At 33.4% G+C, this 25,500-nt stretch overlaps 2 protein-coding genes across 5 annotated transcripts in view; one reads left to right on the forward strand and one right to left on the reverse strand.

The window, feature by feature from the left end:
* Positions 1–4,724, forward strand: part of LOC125053931 (small G protein signaling modulator 2-like) — a 48,127-nt gene extending 43,403 nt beyond the window's left edge. For both annotated transcript variants that reach the window (XM_047655558.1, XM_047655559.1), the window contains 5 exons: positions 637–761; positions 1,248–1,427; positions 2,180–2,306; positions 2,737–2,887; positions 3,311–4,724. In XM_047655558.1, the coding sequence (XP_047511514.1) occupies positions 637–761; positions 1,248–1,427; positions 2,180–2,306; positions 2,737–2,887; positions 3,311–3,399 (672 nt within the window). In that variant the 3' untranslated portion in view covers positions 3,400–4,724. The remainder of the gene's footprint in view (positions 1–636; positions 762–1,247; positions 1,428–2,179; positions 2,307–2,736; positions 2,888–3,310) is intronic.
* A 4,252-nt stretch (positions 4,725–8,976) lies between these two features.
* On the reverse strand, positions 8,977–25,479 carry LOC125053670 (serine/threonine-protein kinase Tao). Of its 3 annotated transcripts, XM_047655154.1 has the most exons (21): positions 25,051–25,479; positions 24,792–24,875; positions 23,890–24,119; positions 23,519–23,636; positions 19,986–20,249; positions 19,209–19,331; positions 18,408–18,648; positions 17,624–17,760; positions 17,373–17,446; positions 16,474–16,778; positions 15,648–15,763; positions 14,825–14,995; positions 14,129–14,340; positions 13,141–13,291; positions 12,937–13,049; positions 12,550–12,676; positions 11,963–12,064; positions 11,462–11,596; positions 10,752–10,910; positions 10,382–10,500; positions 8,977–10,039 (listed from the first exon to the last, which is right to left on the reverse strand). In XM_047655154.1, the coding sequence occupies exons 3-21, from the start codon at positions 24,111–24,113 to the stop codon at positions 9,916–9,918; spliced, it is 3,015 nt and encodes a 1,004-aa protein (XP_047511110.1). In that variant the 5' UTR covers positions 24,114–24,119; positions 24,792–24,875; positions 25,051–25,479; the 3' UTR covers positions 8,977–9,915. The 3 variants fall into 3 exon arrangements, with proteins under 3 accessions (XP_047511110.1, XP_047511109.1, XP_047511108.1); XM_047655153.1 differs by lacking the exon at positions 24,792–24,875 and having other exon boundaries at positions 16,474–16,715; XM_047655152.1 differs by lacking the exon at positions 24,792–24,875.
* Between the last annotated feature and the right edge of the window lie 21 nt (positions 25,480–25,500).

The raw sequence follows: 25,500 nt of genomic DNA on the forward strand, positions 1-25,500 counted from the left end.
GCTAGCACGAAAGACTGTCGAAGAAATATATCGTCGTTGCAAAACAAAAAATAGGTTTAAGGTTATGCAATATAGGCCGGGAGATAGTGACATAAAATAGTGGGTCATTTGTATATAAAGTACATATGTATGGCGGTTCTTCAGGGGTGTTAATACGAAATGAAAAAAAGAAAAATGTTGAAGAAATAAGACCCCCGAAGAACCGCCATACTGGTAAAAATGACCTACTATTTTGTGTTACTATCTTCCGGCCTAATAGTTTTGTGGTACAGGTACAATAATAGGGAGGATGCATAATACAACGCATTTCTTCCGACTCGAGCGTTTACAGAAAAGATCTGGCGTTTTTTGTCCCTCGTTTCAGAAGAACGCATTTTAGCCAACATTCATCGACTCCAAAATGAGCATTCTGAATGTTCCACTCTCACTTTGACATAATTTTTTTTCATTTAGATTTATTATTTTTAAATCGATGTTTTTCCCTACGTGATTGTTATAATCACAATGACAAATATACGGTGCAGCGACTTTCGACATATAGTAACAAAATCTTAAGAATGATATACAATTTTGAAGTTGTCTAATTAAAGCCTCATTAATATGACAGATCGGTTTATTTGGTCTCCTTTGTTCTAGAATGAACTAATAGAGAGTTTTGCATTAAATCTCCATCGGATAGAAAAGGACGTACAGAGATGCGACCGGAACTATCCCTTCTTTACGGATGAAAACTTGGATAAATTGAGGAATATTATGTGCACGTAAGTTGTTGAAATAAATCCAGTGTCACTACACTTTTTTAATATGTTTCATTGATCTGATTTATGTATAGGCAATTGGTGCTAAGACCCTTACAAAAAGCTCCTTTACCTTACACTGTTAATCACTAAATTAATTTAATAATATTATTTTGCCAAACATGTAATGGAACACCTGAGATTTAAATTTATATTATCTAAGAATAGTGTTGTAGAAAACTAAGTTTGCTGCCTAATAATAAGTATAGGACGGTAACTACTCAAAAATGTTCGTAGATATAGTAAGAAAAAATCTCTAATACTATTTTCAAAAAACAATCCCATCGAGTACACTTCTTTTTGTACGTATTTCCGTTTGACTAATCTCAATCAAACATTTTCACCCCAAGGATCATTTCCATAATGAGTTGCCAATTTTTTTAATTTTATTTTTGATTAAATGTATTTATAAAAAAACAGAATCCTATTATTCCTATTTAATAATTTAAGATACGTCTGGGAACATCTCGACATGGGCTATATGCAGGGGATGTGTGACTTAGCAGCCCCGTTGTTAGTGATAATGCGTGACGAGGCAGTTGCGCACGCGCTCTTCGCCCGACTCATGTGCAAAGCCAAAGACAACTTCCCTTCTGGACAGGCCATGGATGCCTATTTCGCTGATATGAGGTATATTTTTTTGCCCCTAAAATATTTATAGGTTTAAAGCATAATAAGGCTTCAGGATTTTGAAGTCGGTTAAACAATAAGTATTAAAAAGTAACTACATATTCTACAACTTAGTGTATACTCGTAATGTAATCTAAGTAATACACAAAAAGTTTTCTTTAAAATGTTTTTTGAAGTCGCTTAAGAAGCTTAAGCTTATCTTCAACATCTACACGTGTTATGAAACATTTAGGTTTATAATATCTATATAATATAAGGGTTTATATCAAATCATATAGTATATATATACCTATACATAATTAATACATACGAAATTGTTTAATACTGCAATCGACTATATGTAAGGATTTAAAAACCATTTCATATTGTTTATTAGTATTTATGAAACCTAAAATAATATATTAAATTATGTGTAGTAGTAGTAGGTTTTTTAAAATTCAAATCAAACATTCATAATTTCAAGAATCCGCCAAAACGACTCTAGGCAAGATGGCGTCGCACCATTCGCCTGTAAATACATAAACAAACGTTATAGAAACGTATACGTTAATTGTCATCCTTAAACACAACACAACAATATACATTAATTAAATTCCGATCAAAAGCAGTCTTAATCGAAATTAATCTCCAAGATTTTGTCACGTGACTGACGTATAGAAATCAATATAGATTTTTTGATAAAATAATGATTATTTCCAAGTCATTTTGCTCCATATATCTGTATAGCCTATTATTCAAGCTGCTCCTTCCAGGTCTCTGATCCAAATACTGGATTGTGAGTTGTATGAGTTGATGCACGCACATGGAGACTACACACACTTCTACTTCTGCTACCGCTGGTTTTTACTTGACTTCAAGCGGGAACTTCTGTATCAGGATGTAAGTTAATTTGAATAATCTTAGTAAAATATATTTAACTTTTCTATTTACTTTTATACGTTTTTGAAGTTATACTTATTTAGGCGCGTTATGAAAAATTGATGAGAGTTAAATTTTACGCTGCGCGCGCACCGTGACACAAAATTTACAGAATGAAGTTGCCCACAGACGATGCTACGGCTTTGGACATAATTTAAAAACAATATTCGAATAATAATAGAACTTATGTTACATTTAATGTAAGAGAATAAGAATAAATATTTATTTATTTAATTTTTAATTAAAATAATAAATTTAACGACTGGTTGTGTCACCTATCTCCTAATAAACGACTCTCAAAATTAATTAAATTGCTATATTCCTCGTTCTGTTAAAAGGCTACTATATTTTATTTTATTATCGGGTTTCATTTTAAGCTTTCGATTTTCAGGTATTCTCAGCGTGGGAGTTAATATGGGTAGCGCGTTATGTAGCGTCAGAGCACATGGTTCTTTTCATAGCTCTGGCATTATTAGAAACCTATCGAGATGTAATACTCGCTAACTCTATGGATTTTACAGATATCATCAAGTTTTTCAACGGTAAGTCATAGACCTTGTGTAATTCATGGTAAAAACAAGCCCTCTTATATCTTCTATTAGCTGAATATGTAGGTTGTTCGACTGAAAGTCTGAATGGTTTTATTTTTAATAGTTATCATAGTAAATTCATCCTTTAAGGCATGAAAACGATAAAAAGTTGTTGCATTTAAAAGATTAATTGGGTTGAAATAAATTCATTAAGAAATTTATTATCAGATTTACGAGAATATATCAGCTTTTAATTAAATGACATTTCTAAATCATCTATTGACATTTTAACTACTTCTATCTAACTTAATTTCCGGTCTTTGTTATGACTAAAAAAGGTCATAGAAATTATAGTTACTCTCCTCTGTCTTCCCTTTGGACCCAAAGAAAAGTATAATCACCAACAAACAAGAGTTAATACGAATTTATTTTCAGAAATGGCCGAACGCCACGACGCGTCAGCAGTTTTATCGTTAGCTAGGGACTTAGTCCTTCAAGTTCAAACGCTTATAGAGAATAAATAAAATATAAATAATGTCAAAATGTCTTTATAGCAGATATATTACTTGTATTGTAAACAATTATACTGCTATAATGATGTGTATAAGTCAAGTGACTAAAGCCTACAACAGTGATTATTTAAATTTTATTTAAAGCCTTTTTATGTGACCATTTTCTCAATAGTTTGAAATGTAACACAAACCATAATATTTAGTCTACTGAGACCTGGGAGACGGAGGCCTGATCTAACTCTCTCCGATTCCTATCCCGTGCAACTCTAGTCCACACAGCCCCGCCGTGATTTGCAGATGATCCCTCCATCGCCTGATCTATCTACCTCTTTTTCCTCATCTCGGGGCTGCCATTCAGTAGTGGACTTGCTCTTGTCACGTGCCCCAACCTTCGCCATTTTAGCCGTTTTATTTTCTGTAACATCGTCAACATTTGTAATCGTTCTGACTTTTTCTGCCCTTATGCGATCTTCTAGAATGACCCAACACGACCACGTTCTTTACTTTTATCTTTGGCATTATGTGTGTACCTTTGAAAGTGTTTGAATAATTATAAATCTTTATTAATTTAGCTTCATTTCTAACACCGTAATTTAGAGAAAGTTTAGTTTTAATCTTTAAATATATTTATAATGAATGAAAAATAACAACGATAAAAAATATACGATTCCATACACATCGCAAGTAGTTCACCATAGATACCAAACAATATTATATTCATAAAGTAGGTAACTCTTTCATTAATGTAAGATTGATAAAATATTTGACTTATAATATCTATTTCCCAAAATAAATCAGTGTAATTAGAAAAGCCATTGGACATAATCGATTTGGGCAGCACAAATGTGAGAAACCTCACGAAGTGTGATACTGATAGATATTGGTCTCTTTATTTATTATATTAGCTAATAGACCCAAAAAGAACTGACAAGAATCATGGCATTTTAAACAGTTATAAATATGTATTCTAAAGCATGTACCACAGAAATAATATAAAGATTTGTGCAAACAAAACACAACACAGAAAAAAATACAAGCAAAACCATTTAAAATATATGCCAAGAATCAATCATTTAAAAAGGGGAATCGAAGTAAAATAAATAGCAGAAAGATTATTTTCATAGATTGCATATAGGTCAGGAAAAAAGGTCTACTTCAGGCCTACATAAAAATTATTATATATTGTTAATTCAAGTATGACTATTTTCGCGTAAAAATACACGGCTCGCCACAGGCAGGTCTAAGCCACTTGACTTAAAAAATGGGTCAATAAGCAGTAAAACTTTTAGAAACACATTCTGTAGTAACAATATGGATGTTTTAATAGAAATTAATTTACAAATGGGTTTTTTAAAGTATTATTGCTCGACCCTTATGTACTTTAGTTATAGAGAAATGTATTGAATTTTAATATCAATTTGTATTAGAGCGTATATTGGTGTTTTCTATATGGTAATATACCACAGATGTTTATAAATGGATTCATAGTTAAATTAACTTATCGTTCTAAGAACAAAATATCAAATCTTATTTTATGTTTACGAAATAAAAGTTGCTTAGTCGCATTTCGAAATATCAATCATTAATCTTTTAAATAAATAACAAATGCATAAAATGCATTTAAATTAATAAGAAACCCAGTCGACGATGACGAATGATAAATAAGCAAAATATTTCAAAGGTAAAAATAAAAAAAATAGATAAAAACGTATTAAATATATAAATACGTTATTTTAAATATATTTTTTTGTAAATTATTTACATTTATGCCTTATTTTGCATTGCGCGATCTTGAAGAATTAACAAAAACGTGTGTTATGTTACATTAAAATAATATCAACTGTCATGAAAAGTAAATTTGTATGAAATATAATCGCACTAGAATTTAGTAAGTTAACTCAATTCACTATACTTGTAGAAATACTGAATTTGAATACAATTATTAAATTTAATGATGTTCTACCTCTTTCTGAAGATGACACCTCATTAGAACTGTTTCGATGTTATTTAAGTGTCGCCAGGTGCGGACGACGCGCCACATTCACAAATGCGAATTTGGCTTGTTCATTGTCACACTAAGGTTCTGGGTTCTAGTCTAGTATTTGTGGCTCCATCAGCTAATCGAAGAACTGTTATCTCAAATTATTAAAAAAAAGTAATATTCATAAATTACATTTAAAACCCCGAACAGTGGCAACACTATATTTTATTTTGCGACGCAATTTGTTGTTGCGCGTGGTCCATGTGTGGTACTTCGTCCGGATATTTAATACATATAATTATCTAATTATTTTTATGATGCAAAATAGGATAAGTGTAACTTTGTTAATTCGCTTCTAAATTTTTTTACACTAGTATTATGCATAAAACTCTACAATGTTTTGATTAACATATTTTATTGACTGCGTATTAATTTTCGTAAAACAGATGCTTTAGGGACAAAATACTCGTATTTACGTATCATGAATTGAAAACTCATTCTACGATCGTGTAATATAACAAACGAGAAATAGGATTCTTTGGATAATCAGGAATCTTCATTAATTTAAGTCGTTATTATTGGCAAAATTTAAGATGCTTTAATCCGATACCCGTTGTGTATTATGCTTATTATTAAATAATACTATGTACCTATATTATTAGCTTTAATTATATTGTGATTACGCAGATCCGCACATTCCGAACTTCAACGTAATTGAAGAAATGCTTACGAATTTTTTATCTATTTGAATGTACCTTAAAACGAAAATCTAAAACTTCTGTGTAAAGTGAGCGTATAAATTGTCTCATCATTTAATGATACTGATCGACTGTTTAATTTATATTCTGAATACTATAGTATAGTTTCTAGCTCATAGCACACTGTTGACTGGCGTCGACATATTTTCGTATCACATCATTTTTTTCAGGATTTTTCAGCAATCTTGGTCAGTCTAGAGGCGTTTATATCCGTTTAGAAAGTTTTTACTTTACAATTGGAGTGCTCGCGGAAATCGAAGACAATGTCAACCTACTCGGTTAACATTTAAGCTGGCCATAGACAGAGTAAATAGCTATAAAAAAAGAATTTGGAATTCCTAACCAAAGAGGATATTTTTGAGGTCAAAGTGGCCAGTACGAAATAACGCCAATTTCATATGATTTCAATCATATTTAAGGACCTAATATTTTTTTCTAATTCCCTGGCTATTTATTAACGTAAGTGAAAAGTTGTATGCGTTGCGTTTTTAAACGTCATAAGTCGTCCGTGTGCTATGACCCTTCTCTGTGAGCTGTCTTCTCGGTGTATATTTTGTGTGAGCTTCCATGTTACAAAATTAAGACCTTTAATTAATGTTAAACTTTAGAACAAATTAATAGGATATATAAATATTTATTAATATATATGTACCTACTTCAATGTGAATATATTTTTATTTGTCGCAAATCCTATCAACTTGAAATAAGCAGAAATTTCTTATCTATTTATACAGTTATTAGATGTTTGTAAGAAAGAATATTTTTGTGAAAATCATCTTGTCATTAAAGTATGTTTACAAGTACATGGCGTTTTATTCTTTTCTATATAGATTTAGTGTAAAAACAAATGCTTGCAATGTGGATTTCAACGCTTCCTTAACAAAACCATTTATGAAAGCTTAAGATATTTAGTACGTTTCTTAATGCGTGATGGTTCTTGAAATCCATCAAAGGCAATAAAGCATCCTAACTATTAGGGTAGATTTCTGCCACGATCAAGTAAGTGTTACAACATCCACAGTGTGTAAATTAATGATTTCTGATAGTTAAGTTGTCTGGTATGGTCATAGGTAAGGAATAAAAAAAAGAAAACAATTTTTATTTCTATTATTTATTTTCAGTTTGATTTTTTCATTAATAAGATTATATTACAATATAGTAATTATTGATAATAATTATTAAACCTACAAGTCGATTGTGTTATTTAAATATATAACAAAAAAAACAACGGTGCTAGAGGTCGAGCGCACACGTCCGTCACAATGGCCCGCACCTTGTCGCACCTAGTACTTAATATTGCTACCTACCTGTCCGTGGTCTATACAATGGTAAAATATAAAAAAATTAGTTACAATGTACATAATACGTGAACGCTAACTACAAGTTTGGTACTTCTATAATTAATTTGTCGCTCAGACAGTGATGTAGATCTAAATCTAAGACAGCAGTGGTGGGGAAGGGAATGGAGGTACGCATTTGCCTACGTGCGTTTTAAAATTACTTCGTGCACGTCTAAATGCACTCGCACGCGAAGCCGATAGCGAAAGCCTAACTACAAATACCGACCAACTATCGCGCAAGCCGACACCTCGCAAATCAATTCCGTCGTGCTTCTAACACCTCGGAGAGTACAATGATGGCCGTGAAATTCTCAAAACTACCAAAAATCACTGGACTCGATTTCGCTAATAATCATTCAAGTGGTGTTGACGTAAGGGACCACCACTGCACTCTGTAGGACTTTCCATAAGAGACAAGATGACCACAAAGTTAGGCTGATTATTGTCATTTATTGGTCAGTGGGGTTTGGGGCTACACAACATATGCACTGCGATAAACGCTTAAATACAACATGTACACAATATACCTCTCGTATAGAAATTAATACTAACAGACTCAAATAAGACATTATCACATCGTGTGATGCTTACAAATGTGATAAACATATTAACTAAATTTGGGTATTTATGACTAAAATCGGCGTTAAATTAAATAGTCGTCTATACATGACTGGTAAGCTTAGGTGTCTCTACACCTCTAGGAAATAGCACATCGTACTTTCATTGTACACAAACATACGCGCACCTTACTCTATCTAAAGTTAATTATTATATATTATTGTTCTTTATGTACAGACGCCGCCCGCGACCCGTAAGGCGAATTTCTAGTTATTTACAAAACATGTCCGAAAAGACAAAAATATGCTCGGATACTCTTTTGTAGGATAAATGGCAGTAACACAGCACCTGTGCTCGATAAAAAATTGTCTAAAAACTGAATAGGCCAAAGAAATCAGTCCGAGAATTGTACCTAAAGTAAACTAATGATATGAATTTAAAATTTTGACTATCTAGATAACGCGGGACGCGGGCGCCTAACTTATAATGCCTTTTGTCAAACTTAAGCGTACAACATTCCAAAAAGATCGTGAGACCACTGGATGTATATTGTCAGTTTTGTATGTGGCAAGTTTTTAACGATTTTCCGACTCTCTGTTTGACTATTTGTTCATTGTCATCACCCAATGTTAAATTATGCCATAATAGCCCTTTGCGAATACCATCACGTGAAAAGGCTAAAACTATGGGGCTAAACACACGATTGAGAGAACTATTACAACAATGTCAAGAGCAGAAATTGTTGAGAGACATTTGTATTAAAAATTCAGTATTTGACATTTTGATGTTAGAATATATCATAGAGTAAAGAAAATTCAATTTGTTGCTCAACGGCCGAGCAATTCCGGCTTCGTTGTTCTAGTGATTTATAGTTGGACGGTGCAATTTTGATCCGCGTGCAATATCGATGGTTCGCCATAATCCAAAATTATCATCAATTGACTATGTTATATTAAGCCTAGATCGACGAAGCCGATTTAAAATTACTAAAAGCGTCATTTTCACGTCATCCATCACACTAATATACAAAGACGTAACAGTAAACAATCCTAATTAAACTCGAAAAAAAATACAAAACATCGTCAAAAGCGACCGATCCACAAAAAAAATTCTGTTAACTTAAGAAGCCCCCGAAATTTAAATACTGACGATTTTTGGAAGACAAATAAAATTTACAAAATTATGAAGGTAGTTTCAAAATCTCAAAAAAAGAAGGGTAGGTACAATTATCTGAACTTTGGCACGCTATGGCAATGAGCAACTTGTGCTTCTAAAATTAAACATGCACTACATTTTAACGGTTATAAATCTGTGACAAGTTTTATAATAAAGAAAGTTTAGTTACACAAACTCTAGACTTTTAGATTTCTACGCGTGTAACAATTATAGATCATCTTTCTTTTAAAATTAGAGCATAGATGAGAATTATAACATATTATGACATACTACCGAGTTATTAAAATCGTTCAAAATAGTATTTAAACCACAAATAATGTTTTACTACCCTTCAATATTTGAGAAACGGGAGGGCTTATAACAAAAGCTTCCTATCCAATCAACTGAACTTACCTGCCGTAAGTTGTTAATTGGAACCGAAAATTTACCGTTGCACTTATAGTTATAGTTAATAATACCGTTATAACCCTGTATGGTTGTGTAGCAACGGAACGAAATGCGAAAGGAATTTGAGACAATTGACTCCCTTTGAATATTTAAAAACTTGAGCTGCGACTTCTACGATTGTCTTTCAAGATTCCGAATAAAGTCTAGTTTAAGCTTAAAGTTTAACTTTCGCATTTATAGGTTATCCGGTGAGTTCCCACTGTTAGGATTTGGGAATTCTGAAGCTAGAGGCAAGTATTATCTATCTAAAGGGTGTAACAGTCTCAGTTTACAGCGATCCGGCCGGGAAGCTGGCTGAAGAGTTGCTGTGCGCGAGGGAGAGCATCGAACCCGAAAGAGACTGCTCTTCTTCACCGTAACCCTCTCGGCTGCCTTCTGCTATTGCCATTGCACTGAGGAAGGGGAACATATGTTATTTTTAGTGTACTTAGGGTAAGATTAAATATCGAGACTTAGCCCTAAGTATGACTTCCGCACGTCAAAAACGTATTGAATTTTTTACATACAAACAGTCATGGTTCGCGCTAAGTCTCGATTCTTATATACGTAAAAACCAGTCTCATTTATTTTTTAAACTAAACTAAATTATAGCTACAACTGAGAAGGAACGCCAAAAAATTAGAAATGTTAACTTTTATATAACCATTACTAACTGTTATTAGAGTTTCGGTAATTTGAAAGAAACACATATTTGTTTTTAATGTAGTATTTATATCAATTAATGATGAATTTACCTGAAGCCAAGACGAGCGCTCTCGCTGTCAAACTGTTCAAGTTCCCTCTCGTGACGCTCGTGCAACATGCGCGTGCGCTCACCGCGCTCTGCTAGGAACTGCGCACACTCAGACTCCATCTAGAATAGATTTTAGATCATCAAATATTTAAAATACCGAATTAGTTAAGTGACAAGTATTGACAGAGCCATTTTGTGTTATGGTTAAAAAATATTGTCGATATTTTTTTATTAATCTGTAATGGCTTTTACAAATGAAACTAGTTTAAGAATACCACAGTTAGATTTGACCTAAAGCTGAATTAACAAAAAGTAAGTAATCATTTAGACTCAAACAGTAAGATATTCATAACAGAGGGGCCATGTTAAACCTTTTGCTCCAACAAGGCGTGTCTCACGGCGACTCTCTCTTCGAGTTCCCGTCTCTCCCTGTTGCGCTGTGCTTCTGCCTGCATCTTGCTCTTACTCTGGTAAGCACTCAACATGTCTAACTCATGCTCAAGCTGCATCTTGAGCTGCTGACACTCCATCTGACAATATAAAAATAAAGGTTTTGAATTTAAACGGAACACCCTCCACACATTCATAGCAACAAGGCCCTCTAAACAAATTTTCTTAAGGAGTTTTTTAAACTGCTTAATTTTTTTAAATAAATATCGATATATATGCGCGATTTACCATGCCTGAGCGCCTACGTTTGGCTTTATTTTCGGGGCGTTACACCGGCGATTTACGTAATCGCTTCACTTATAAAACTAAGATTACTTGCATGAGAAAAATGTACAGTATCGGCTCGTACAGAGATTATTAGATTAAATAATGGAGGCTGGAGGCTGAGCAAATTACAAAGCCGTCTTATATTAAATTTAAACTTGGCTATAGTTTCCTACAAACTTGTTCAAGTCAACCACTTGCCAAGTTACACCCAAGAAATTTATGAACATAATGTTCATATGTCTTAAAGAAAGATATTTCATAGTATTGTCTTTTATTGATAAAATTTGTTTGATCTTTTATTGATGAAAGATATTTAGGTTGAAAATCGTGAAAAGTAATTAATATAAATAAATAAAATGCTAACCATTTGGCTCTCATCGAGTCGCACAGTCTGCTTTTGCAGCATCTCACTAATACTCTGGTCGTATTGCTCTCCCAACAACACCAGCTTGCGTCGTTTCTCGTCTTTCAGGGATTTGATCACCTCTTTCTGTTGTTCCTGGAATGATAAGTTACATTTAGAGTATGCCGGGTCAATTTTACGGGACAAAAAAGATTAAACTACTATTATTTATTATTAAACAGCAAACACATTGCACTTAATTTGTTAGTTTGTGTTTGTCTGACCATTATGGAACTAGAATTAATTATTATTTCTCTGATTTGCAACAATTTTATTTCACAGTTAAAAAATCAATACAATTTAAACATTGTAAATAGACAAGTTATATACTATATAGATATAATATATACTTTTCATTGGGATTCATATTTTAGTACATACCTTGGCAAAATTTAAAAAGAACTAATAATGAAATATTCTGTCAAATGTGGATGAGTTATTTAAAATGTAATAAATATATACCTTTGGCGTCGTCTGTAATATCTGCGCCTTGAGAGCTTTGTACTGACGCGTCTGTATTTTGCATGTCTCTCGGAATTGCTTTCGGATCTGCATTTCTTTTTGCTGAAAATATAATTATTAATGTTAATATAAATTTTTTAATACTACGATACTCTAATTTTTAATTCCGTAGAATTCTGACAGCCATAATTTTTTGACATTTCAGAGTTGACAAACCTGTTTGGTCTATTTTTCAATTTCAATACGAGTCAACATCTGACAGCTCAACATGAGCACAGCACTTATAAAATAAAGTAATTAAAGTTAATTCGATATATTATTCGTGATATTGAAATATTTGTTATTTTTGTATTAGGTCACTTGAGTAAGTAAATATTAAGATTTACCAGCAACTTTTATAAAACGTCAGACATCTACGGAATTTAAAATCAGAGTATAGTTCAATTTTCTTTCAAGTTCTTCAGATTTCCTAGACGAGATCGCATTTTGGCGACAGGGCCTTCTAATAATTTAACTTTACTGATTGTTTTGTACTTCCAACAAAATGCATATAGTTTTTTTATAAATAAACAATAAAAAAATCCTACCTTAAGACTCTTGGGTTGTTGTTTGAGCTGCAGCGCATGCTTCTTGCGTAGTTCGTATTCCGCTCGCTGCATGTAATCACGCTGGTTCGCAAGTTCCGTTGCGTGTTGGTTTGATAACTGTTCCTCTCTGTAATATCACCAAATAGGGCACTAAGTTAAAGTAAATAACAAAACAACTTTTTCGGAAATTAATTAAACTATTAAAAATACACGAGAGCGTACAAAAATAAGTTTTTCAGAAAAGTAATTTAATTAAAAAACCTTATATTTCTATTGCAAATAGAACAATATTTTGATGCAAACAAAAATCTGTTCTGTATTTGTTCAAAAAAATATAAACCCATACAACACAAAATGTTGTAATTAAATTTGTTATGATATCCTCACCTCAAAGCATGAACACCCTTTTGTTGCCTATATTCCAACTCTTGCGTCTTCTCATGGTGACGTAGAAGCATTGCGTGCGCTTGCTCTAGCTGATGTTGGCGCTTATTTAGTTCCTACAAAATATAATAAATATTATTTGAATTTCTGTACATGACTGACACGTATATTTCTTTAAAAATCTAATTTGATAAATGTAGAACTAACCTCTCTGAGCAGTTCCTGCTCCTTGTGGTGCAGAGCCAGCATGCGCCGACGCTTGTACCGACGAAGCTCCAGCTCGAGGTACTCCCGCTGAGAGCGCACCATTCGGGCCTCGTCGGCAGCTTCTGCTTGCTTCATGTTATCCTTCTGCGATCTGTAATAATAAAAGTAATTGAAGAAAAAAACGTGTGTGTACTTATGTACATGCGTTAGAAGTTATACTTTTTTGGCCTAATCATTTTCTTCGAGCACTTTAGAGGGACGTTTCCCTCTTTGAATTGCATTTTTCTTGTCCATTTTAATGGTGATATAATGATATTTTACAATAAACATTATGTTTTTATCACATTCGGACGGGTTTTCTCGTATAGAAATAATTATTTTGGTTTTAATTAACACGACTCTGAAAAACTCTACGCCATGACAGACAATGCAACTTGTCGATAAAACAGAACAAGCGCCAACTAGCGGCCCAGACTGTTCTATCAACGTTTGAACAGATATTCAAGGTGTCGGTTTTTTGTGACGGTGTGCGCGCGCATCGTAAAAATTTACTCTCATAATTTTTCCCTTACGTGCGAAAAGAAGTTCAACTTCAATAATGAAATCAATTCTCAAAAATATTAAAATTGGTTCCGATGAAATTTTAAGTCTAATGCGCTTGATTGAAAAGATATAATAATATTATTACGGGTTATCTCGATATGACTTTAAGTTTTTGAGATATTTGTATTTGAAGTGATAGTTAATTTAAAATCAGGCAATATATATATATATATTTTTGAATTACCGAGAAAACTGATAAATTTTACTTGAAAGAATAGGTATTTAGAATTTAAGAATAATAATTTGCAATGAACGTATGTGTAGTAGTGCAATATTCCTTACCCTACTGTTACAGATATTACATCACACATTTATTATGAAAAACTGAATTGCCAATTCACTCATTTCCGTAGTATGAATATTTCTAGTGCCATATAATACTCACTGTAAGGTCGCATCTCGCTGTCTCTTAGGCGTCGCGTCATCCATACTGAGTTCCTTTTTCCACCTCTCCTTGTTGGCCTTGTACTCCTTCTTGCGTTGCGCTTCGAAGGCCTTCTTGTCTTGCTCCTGGCGCGCCGTGATGTCTTTTACCAATTTCTTCTCGGCAGCTGCATTCTGTTTTTGCTTACGCTCCAGTTCTTGCACGTGTTTAGTCTAAAAAGAGAGAGGTTTATAAATTTATAGAAAAAAGGTTGGCTCTAGATGGAATCGCTATGGTGGATGTGACGCACAATATTTTGTTGTGTCGTTTTGTTTATACACTATTAATATGTTTATTAGCCATGAACTTGTAACAAATATTTACATCAAATATTTGTATGATAATTTTTAGTATTAGCCCAACCAGGGAGGAGATGTAAGATTTTTAATACTTTTTTTTCTATAACACGGGGGGCAAACGGGCAGGAGGCTCACCTGATGTTAAGTGATACCGCCACCCATGGACACTCAATGCCAGAGGGCTCGCGAGTGCGTTGCCGGCCTTTTAATAATTGGTACGCTCTTTAAAGCGTTTAATACTTTTAACACTATGTCAGAGCATGGAGCTTCAGCTCTTTTAAAAAAATAACTGCATACTCGTTTACCCGACAATCGTAATTATAATCGTACATAAATACGTTAACTGTTTCTCCCATACCTGCAATCGTTCTAGATCTCTAGAGAGCTGTTGCAACAAGGCATCGTATTCCCGATCCAATTGCGCCTTGTGAGCATCTACGTCTGCCTTGCATCGCTCTTCGAGCTTCAAGAGAGCAGCTTGATGCTCACGACGCATGCGCTTGTAGCCTGACATTTGTTCATGCATCTCCTGTAATAAACATACAATATTTAATTAATTTGGGAACATAACTAAAATACGTAATGGGCTAAAAATCATTTTTGTTGAATGACATGCTTAGGATTCTTTTGATATGAATAAAATAGTAACTTATAATCTATGAAAGAGAAACGGCGAAACTCTTTGCTACCCGGCATTTTATTTTTCATATTAAGTATCAAAATTACTGTCTAATTACTATGACGTAACAGTGTTCTTAAAATAACAAAATATCATAACATTTCTCAAATCTATAATTAAAATTATAAATTATACAAAATCGTTCCTAAAGCCTTGGTAAGCTATTGTATTAATTTTTAGTGTATCCATTGTAAAGAAATAAGAGTGACAAAACATTTATTAACTATTAAAGGTATGCATGATCACGTGTAAGAGTCTAAACCAGAATATAAAACATAAATAAAGTTCAAAATGTATGATACCATTATTAGTATTCGGTAATAATTCGTATTGGGTTATTCACAACATATATACCCAAACCAGTTATTAAAAAAAATTGCTCTATTTCGAACCTCGGCCTAGGTTTTGACTATTGTTTTCTATAAAATTTGTTCAGCGTGAATTACGTTAATAACGTTTCTAAATATAACACACTTAACTCTTCCATTATGAATAAAATTACCTGATTATGTTCCTTCTGTTGTTTGGTAACAATACTGGTAGTCCGTATCGTTGCGAAGTTATTTGCGCCGTGTTCCGATATCAACGATATTGCCGCAGACACGTTATTACTAACTCCTGAATAGAAAATAATTGTCTTATTCTCCAAGGATCAAGTAAAATATAAGTTCACATAAACACAAATTTCTTTACAGTCAATATTTTTGGTACAAATATTTAGAATGGTAGGCGGTTTTGAAAGATACGATTTTAGTTCCTGATTTTAAGCAATTCTTAATATGAAACAACGTATTTCATTGAATAAATTGATATTATTGGCATTAGGTAGATTTTATGCGTGTTATTATCGTATGTAATTTTTACATAATAGCCACATCCCGTATTTCAAATCCTGTCGGAACAGTTTAGCTACTTTAGGCCTTCAACTACGTATAACATCCTTTCAATTTAAATGTCAAGTGAAAGTTGTTAGCTTATTCGATCATTATAAATATTGTATAAAACGAAATATTTAATTTTAAATCAAATCTTGCGTCTATTCGAAGATTCCTTTGGAGTTTGTTTTAATAACAAGTGTGTCCTCTCATCGTCCCCATTTCTGGAGATATAAATGGCAACCAAAGAGACACGCTAAATGCTAAAGCTAGGTGTCTTACCTATATACGTATGTATGAAGAACGAAAACACTATTTAAATCAGAATATCTAAAACCTTTGTATTTGTACATAGGCTATGTTAGTATCCGAACCAAGAGAACTTCCACTCTCATCATGAGATATCGACTCTTACCTATGCAAAATGATATATTCACCACAAGAAAAACTCACCCCTATGCGTCTGCCGCCGCTGCGTGTTGCGGTTATCATCTCCCGTGTCGTGCCACGTGGACGGCGCATTCACGTACTCCCGATACTCGTTCGCCTGCCTCTCCCTCTCCCTCTCGCGTTGGGCTTCCCTAATAGCCTCTCTATTCGCGTAGTCATCGCTATAACCCTCATCGCCGAGGGAATCGCGATTAGCGTAGTCCCGAAGCACTTCGCGATTGACGTAGTCGTCGGCCGAATCGTCTCTGCGTACACACCAACATGAATTATACCATTTACGTGCGCGTTTGCGTGCGATTGTACGTGCTCTGTAAGGAAATACGTTACTAGTGCGAGAGGTGCGGTCGCAAGCGTCTGTAGACTGGTTGACATTTAAATGTACGACAAATAATAGTAAAAAATAATGTAAGCTATCAATGCTCCGAACTTAAGACCCTAATTTCCTACGATAATTTCGTTAATTTATCTATTTTAAAATTTAATAAATACAATTTTTTAAATGCGGTAAATTATATTACATATTTTGTACAAACATTAAGAATATAATTGAAAAACTGTGTGTGATCTTGTGTTGCATTCGATCTAGTAAATTTGGTATGTTTGTCTTTAAACCATTTACGCGTAAGGTATAAAATAAAAATGTCAACTAGCCTATTAGAAGAAAAAGCTAGAGATATACATCTAGAACTACCGTATAGAGAAATAAGAAAGCAAAAAGCTGTAATACAGAATGTAAAAAGAACTTTCCAGATAATAAATGTAATTTAAAAATTCTAAATCCTCACAAAACTTTCATAAATTCTAACATTTTTAATACGTTATTAACTTCATGAGAAAATATATTTAACTGGTTTTTGTTACATACTGTATAATGGCATGCTCTTCCAAGAATAAAAAGGTACCTCGATTGATGACATGGTTGGTGATTATATTGCTGATACACAGGCTGTTGTTGATTCTGATGATTCGCGTTCATCTAAAAAATATTAATATGTAAAAATAATATTAATTTTATTTACAAAGCAAATTCTAAATAAAGAAAGAGTGTTCGGTTAGACATTTTGTCTGTCATCGTTTTGATATAGATAAAACAGGCTTGTGCAAATAAATATTTAAGACTTCCACTCTATTAGGTGTTATTTGAAGTACTTACAGCATGAGGTCTTCTCCTAAGACTACCGGAGGATGAGCTCTGGCTGGAGGCACCTGCCGCACTATGCTCCGATGTAGCAGAGTTTGACTTGGAACTATCACCACCCGATGGCTCCTCAGGCGTTTCTTCACTGTCTCCTGATAATTTTAAATATTAATTTACAAAATGGTAAAAAGCTTTGTTAAGTTAAATATACAAGGTAAAATAAATTTAAGTTTTGCTAGACATACAATAAGTCTCTTAACCAAGATTCATCCTAAATGAATTTTAAAAAAAATCAGTGGCGCTACAACCTCTTTAGGTCTTCGCCTCAGATTTCTGAATCTGTTTTATGATATTTTTTTTAATCTAATAGGTGATCAGCCTCCAGTGCCTGACACACGCCGTCGACTTTTTGGGTCTAAGACATGTCGGTTCCTTCACCGTTCGAGCGAATGTTAAATGCGCACATAGAAAGAAAGTCCATTGGTGCACAGCCGGGGATCGAACCTACGACCTCAGGGATAAGAGCCGCACGCTGAAGCCAACACTGTTCTCATGATTCCTAACTGAATTACCTTTTTATATACATTGTTTATAGACAGAAAGTATGTCTTAAAATTAAATTTATATTACACTTCCCAAACACACATAAGTTAAAATCTGTATTTGGAAATTAACAAGTGTGTGGGATGAAGACATACAATCGACGTTTTCACCAAAATGTTCATAATAAAGATTATATTTTTCTTCCACTAACTGGAGAATGTTTTAGAGTCGATAGGAAGGACTTCATCAAACTCACCTATTGCACTCTCATTATCTCCATCAACCATGAGAATCTTCTTCATCTTGCGGTAGTTCAGGTTATCTAAATCCCTTACAGCGGCTTTTGTCCTTTGAATCAAGTCAACCAGGACAGTTGGTGAACGTGGCCTCGTAATATAAGGATGCGAAAGAAGCCTGGTGGAAGATGGCCTGTCTTGAGCATTCTTTTGAAGACACGCCTCGACGAAGTAGCGGAATGTGTCCGTCCATTCCGGTGCCTGGAAAAGGGAAAAGTTTACTTAAAAAATATAGTATTTATTCGCTCACAACAAGACACCGGTACAATCATAGTATCAATGTGTTTGTAATACCTACGGAATGGCACTTTGTAATTATAAGCACAAGTAGCGACATATTTTGTATTTTGCATATATTGGATGAATTGTTTCCAGCACAAGTTTTCTTTTTAATTTCAAAAAATACTATCTTACATTTTATCTACAGAAAATTAACTTAAAAGTAAATATGTATATTTTAAAAGTACTCACATTCAGTATGATATTTTTTATTCTAACCAAAACTTTTCACTACTTTTATTTCTTTGAATATTCCTCCAATATTCATAACACTAGTCTAGTCTAAATTTTATATAAATTAATTAAAGTTCAATGACTTCAAATTAAATGAAAACAAAAATGATCTGGCGTGTCAGGTCGACATAGTTTTTAATTGTAAATTCAATTTAAATAATAATTATAATAAATAATGTTAACACTGATACCACTTTAGAAGATATGATCGTATATGAGGTCAGAAAGATTAAATATTGTCTACTCACCGACAGAGCTGGGGAGTCATTCTGCGCAATGTGATAAAGTGCTGACATCGCGTTCATATTAAAATATGGCGGTTTTCTCTCCGCCAACTCGATACATGTTATACCAAGTGACCATACATCCACCTGGAAAAATGCAAAACATTTTATCCTTCCTCAAAACTGTACCTCATCCATGAATTGGAAAGTGTATAAAATAACTAAACATTAATTGTATTGTACTACAAGCCGTAACGGATCTTAACTTGAGATCTCCGATTCCCTGATAATTTTTCCTTAAGGCGCGAAACACACAGAAAAGGCGTAAGGTGAAGGCGCGGCGCAGGCATCTTGCCGCTTCAAAACGCGTCAATACAAAATGTACGTAAGCGGCACGTTGTTACTTATACTCAAGCGGCGTGGCACAGGCACGTCGTTTCGTCGCCTGTTCCGCGTCGCTAGCAGTCGCGACTAGAGTGGAATTTTGCATCTTCGTCATCTGCAGAGGAAGACATGCTATCATGATAAAGTCAGCCTGCGTAATGACTCTTTGTGCCGTCTCTTCGCCTCTTTGATATAATTGAGGTCGCATCCGTGCCTTATCTGTTCCACGCCGGCTCTGCGCCTGCGCCGCGCCTTCACCTTACACCTTTTCGCTCAGCCAATTATATTTGTGTGTATGGGTTATATTGAGAGTGGAGATTGAGCGCTAAATATTAATATTATATAAATGGCATCTATTAAATAGAAAAAAAAAGATTGATAATGAAGATACACCTTAAAACAATAATTCAAACTCACTTTTCCATCATACTGCCCCTCATCCATGGCTAAAATAACTTCTGGGGCCATCCAGTAGGGCGTGCCTACAAAACTATTGGCCGGGCATTTAATACTGGCGCTTCCAAAGTCAGCGAGCTTAACAGTTCCATTCTCCGTAAGAAGAATATTTCCCGCTTTGATGTCACGATGTATTCGACCGAGGCTGTGTAGGTAAGATAAACCACATACTACCCCCTCACATATTGCAGCTATTTCTTCTTCGCGTAGTGGTCGCTTGTGTACCTGTAACAAAAAACTTTTGTAAAGCGTCTAGTAGACAGATTATATATTTGTAAGGTAGGTTTTGCAATTACAACTAATATTGTACATTAGGAAAATAAATTTTAAGTTGAATGTTTTGTTTGAGCATTAGGACTGATATTAGAAAAAAATTTGAGCATTGTTTGTGACTGACTAGTTTAAAATAAGTTACTAAAAATAACAAGAATAATAATAAATAATCCGTTCGGTATCCTGCGAATACTCGGATCAAAAAATAATAAAATTATATTAATTTAACATACAAACAAAATTTTACGTTGAAATCAAGTATCTTCTAACCATAAATCTCACAGTCAAAGCTGTCGCAAGCTAATGCATTATATAAGCCGAAAATTATTGTTATAGATTTATGTTTGAACAATTTAACACAAAAAACAATTAAGAGAACATTATCTTCATTAATCATAATTTTATAAGCACTGGACAATCAAAATTATTAAAAATAGTAGTGATCGCTTATTCGGGACAAGCCGGTCCGCTGTTATTCTGTTTGAATTCTGTATTATATTATACTAGCAGACCGGCCAAGCGTTGCTGTGGCTAAGGTTTTTGAGTAGCAAACTATTCAAGGGAAACGGTAGGAGAACACCAGTCATGGGGACCACCATGCTTTATAGGTGGTTATGCCATTAACTTGTAGCTTATGTGAAACGTTGGTAATTTCAACACAGCGCCATCTGTTAGAATTGTGACTATCAAATAATAAACAAATATTTTGCAATAAAATAATATTGCGGGTACAAATTGAGATGTAAGCAAACTGCACACGGTGTGCAAATTTGATTGATATCGGTTCGGTAGTTTAGGAGTCCATAGCGGACAAACAAAGTGACACGTAATTTATATATATTAATGTGAAAATTGAAATGGCTTTTACTTTACGTCTGTCAAAGGCTTTCTATAACAAATTAGCTTGTGTTAGTAGCTGTGTGGTCTGTATATATTAAGGAATTTCATTTACTTTTTTCTATAATCAAAACTTTTTCAACAGGTTTGTGACAATTCCGCAGACAATATATAGTTGATATGACAGATATAAGTCCTAAGGTTTAAGTTAGACGTTGGTAAGATCTATTTCTGTCTATATCACTGAAAACTTAAATAACAATCAAAAGATTAAATCAGAGAAAAAAGGTGATAAAACAAATATCTCAATAATGTTGCCTTGAGACATTATTACAACTAATTAAAGTAGATCGTAAACACTTGTGGCCAATTCTGTATAGGGGAACACATTTTTTCCTTTAAGTAAGCCAAACCTAATATAATTTCAATTAAAAACACAAAATTAAAAGTGTTTTGATATAAAAACAGTTTTTATTCTATTGGACCTTGTTATTCACAATGAAATCAATGTAATCTTGTGATAACTACACTACATTTAAAGTTAAGTGTGTGAAACTCTTTTATAGAGTTAATAAATACTTACATGCTTACAGTATCTCAAAAAATTAAGAGTAAAAATATTAAACTTAAATGTACCACATTATAGCTAGAGATTTGCTTATAATAGGAATTTTACTTGGGACCAATTAAACAACATTTTCTTGCTCACTTAAGGTCGTACCTTGCTGCGTTTTTAAGCTACAGGGGTTTAAATTTATATAAAAAATTTATACTAAATCATTGTGTCGTGTCTGCCTCTGAGGTAAATTGTTAATACCATTTAGATAACGCAAAAAATCTATAAGGGAGACAAATTATTAAAAATCCTATCTCTGTATTATCACAATTTAAACGTGTAAAAAAAGCTCTATTAAATCATTTAAAATCATCTCGTAGCTGAAATTCATTCAAATAAATTCATTCTCCATTCTATTAACTAGACCCCAAGATACCAAAAAAATCGGCGGACATTTTACTTACTGACTTTAACCAATTACAGTACGTTGTAGTCCGCGATTCTGAGGAAAAGCGGGTATGCGTGTGTGTATACATTATTTATTTCAATTAATATTTCGTAAACCTTATTAATTTAATATTCAGTCCAAGCTTCGATTTAAAAAAAAAATTCAGTCCTAGATGTCTGCCTTTTTGATTATATTTTTATTTTTTGATTATATTTATGATATTGACAAGGTTTCTAAACATCAGCCTTAAAGGCAGACACGAGCAAATGTTATAAGGTGCTGTCCAACGCACTGCTTCTATGGTGGAGGACGTGGTCCTTAATATTCCTTATCGTATTATTATCGCTATTAAAAAAGTCTGCCACATGAGCAAATCATATAGATATTTTCCTCATCAGCTCCCTAGCTATTATAAAACTCGTCACTGAGCTGTATCACATAATCATAGTTCATTAGTAGAAGCAATAACCAAACTGTAAATCTATATAATACGTATAGTCAAGGACCGAAAGTGATTTTGACACTAAAGAGTGTTTGCAAAGTAAGCAAATCTCCGTTTATATTTAAAAAAAGGCAGTTTACTTACTAAGACAGTTTAATATAAGGCTATACGTATTTACGAAGAAAAGTCATTATTAGTGATTATAATGGGTCAAAAAAGGTCATAGAAATATCGAAGAATTTCCCGATGACGTTAGAAAAGAAAATTGTCTCAGAATGGCACACAATAACGAAAGCACGCGGACATGTAAACTTTTTCATACTAATCAATAAAAGCTACAAAAACTTTAACAATAGTTACATTTTCTCATACATATTCTCTATGCATATCTTGTTTTGCATAAGTGATGGCGACATTTATGGTATGTTTACACAATTTTCTTCAGCTAATAACAGTGTTAAATACATGTAACATTTACTCAATATAACATTAAACTCCGCAAAACTCTCAGTTAAAGAAATTAGTCGACATTGGTTGGTTAGCTTTGTTATCCATACAATAAAATGTTTCCTTCCATATAAAGACAACTCTCTATTAAGTAAATTCGCAGTCCCGTCAGTGTAACTTATATAGAGTTTACACTCTATTGTCTTTATTTACGCAAGTATCTCAATGAGTATATCATTGATGATTGCTGTAAAGCAAACTCAAGATCAAGACTTCATGTATTAAATAAAAAAAAAAATTGTGTTAATTAAACTTAGTAGTATATTTGTCGAAGTTATTCTCGAAACATTACTTTGACGTTAATATTTTGCCGAATTTCCGTTAGAAGCCTAGCAAAGCAGTATAAAAGCCTAAAATAAGCACATTTGAAGAATACTAAGGTATACATGAATAAATGAAAATAATATACAGTTAAAATCAATAAAACCTACCTCAATAATGTCAGAAGCTGAGCCAACACAGTACTCCATCACGAGCCATGCTGTATGCTCCCTCTTGTAACAGCCCTTGTATTCAATTGTATTAGGATGCTCCAATTGCTTAAGAAATCTAAAAAATATTATTTTATTGTCAACTGGTACAAGATTTAAAACAATTACTAGTAAAATATTAAAGATATTATATTATTCATATTATGTAAGGCAAAAAACTGGAATAATCAGAATCAAAGTAAAACTCAATAGTACTGAGATAATAATGTAACATTCATATTTGAAAGTTCCTAGAACAAGCCATATTTTATTCTCAGTATTAAGTAAATGTTTATACAAAAAAATTTGTTAATACTATTATTAAAACATACTTAATCTCTTTAAGAATATCTTGCCATTTTTCTTCACTTTGTTTTCCCAAATATGACATCTTTTTAATGGCAACAATCTCTTTAGTGAGATTGCAGCGAGCATAGTACACTGCACCAAAGGATCCATGGCCAATTTCTCGTAAATCTTCAAAGATCTTCTCAGGATCATGTCTACTGAATAATTCTGCTATATCAGGGTCTTTGAGACTGCCTGGTCGAGGCATTTTTATCTGCAAGACAGATGTTTAAGATATACAGTATAAAAAAGTAGAGAAGTGTCACTCTTAAATGGAGTAAGAAACATATCAGTGTCAGTCACTGTCAAGTTTAACTGAGGTAATAATAATAATAATCCAGTTGTGCTACAACCCTAGTATTAGCATGCATTAGATTACATCCATTTCTTTGAACATTATTGTTTGTGTAGATGATGAGCCTTCTGTCTGACATATCATTAGTTTTCTATTTAGAGACATACCCCTTTCCTCAAATTGTTTTGCTTCACCATATGAGCAAGTGTTAGATGTGCACATAGAATGTCCATTTGTACATAGCTAGATATTGAACGCACAACTTCTGAGATGAGAGTGGCAGGCTGAAGCCATTAGGCCAACACTGCTTTTGCTTTTCTTTTCAACCAGAAGTACTAAACCCAATTTTTTTAAATATATATTTTTTGTCTTCCTAACAACAATGCCAAAGTTTTCTTCAGATAGGTTTTTCTATTAATATAATTTAATTCAAAATACAGATCCAATCAGTTATCAATATCACAGACAAATATAAACCTTACACCAGTGGGAATCGCGAAAACACTATTATCTCTTATCTCAGACTTGATAACATAATTTTCATAATTTTCTCATTATTACGGAAGGAAAAGAATTTCAGTTGTAACTTACAGATTGCGGCAGCTGTGAGCCGGCAGTGTCCGTCAGTTAATTAGAACGCTTTTGCCGCCTAGGGCCATCCTCGGCAACCGCTATCTGCAAGTCGGAAATGATCCCGATAACACATCGCCATGTTTTCCTTCCACTAAATCGACATTCAAAACTTGTGGGCCATTCTAATTTACATATGTCACATAGAACAATTCCCTAATTAACCGTTTAAACTAAAACTAATCCAATTAATAAAACTTCGATGATAATTTTAACATACCTCAGGACATGTAGGTTCGGTACGACTTGTCACCAAGAAGTTGTTCTGAGTCGCCGCCCACCTATTTTCTTCGTTCATTAATCAATTTTTATTTCACAAAACACTCCTTTTGCTGCCGAAATTTAAAAGATTGCGAAATACCTGGCACTTACAATACAAAAATTCGCCTCAAAATGGCGTTGGGTACTATAGAACGCGACGATTGCTTTTTGTTTCACAAGGCACACACTGTATATTCAATCATCACTTTTTTACACAATCGATAGTCACATCATCTTGTCTATAACTATAAGATTTAAAAGTTAGCTTTCTTTGATTTTTTATTATAAATCTATTTACAACTTCCAGTAAGGACACACTGAAAATTAAAAAATAATTATTGCAGTGACTTTTGCTGATTGCTTTTTGGCTTTTTTTTAATACGGGCTACGGCCTCACTTTCAGTGTTGC

Source organism: Pieris napi, chromosome 11 (assembly GCF_905475465.1).
Source record: "Pieris napi chromosome 11, ilPieNapi1.2, whole genome shotgun sequence".
Lineage (NCBI taxonomy): Eukaryota > Metazoa > Arthropoda > Insecta > Lepidoptera > Pieridae > Pieris > Pieris napi.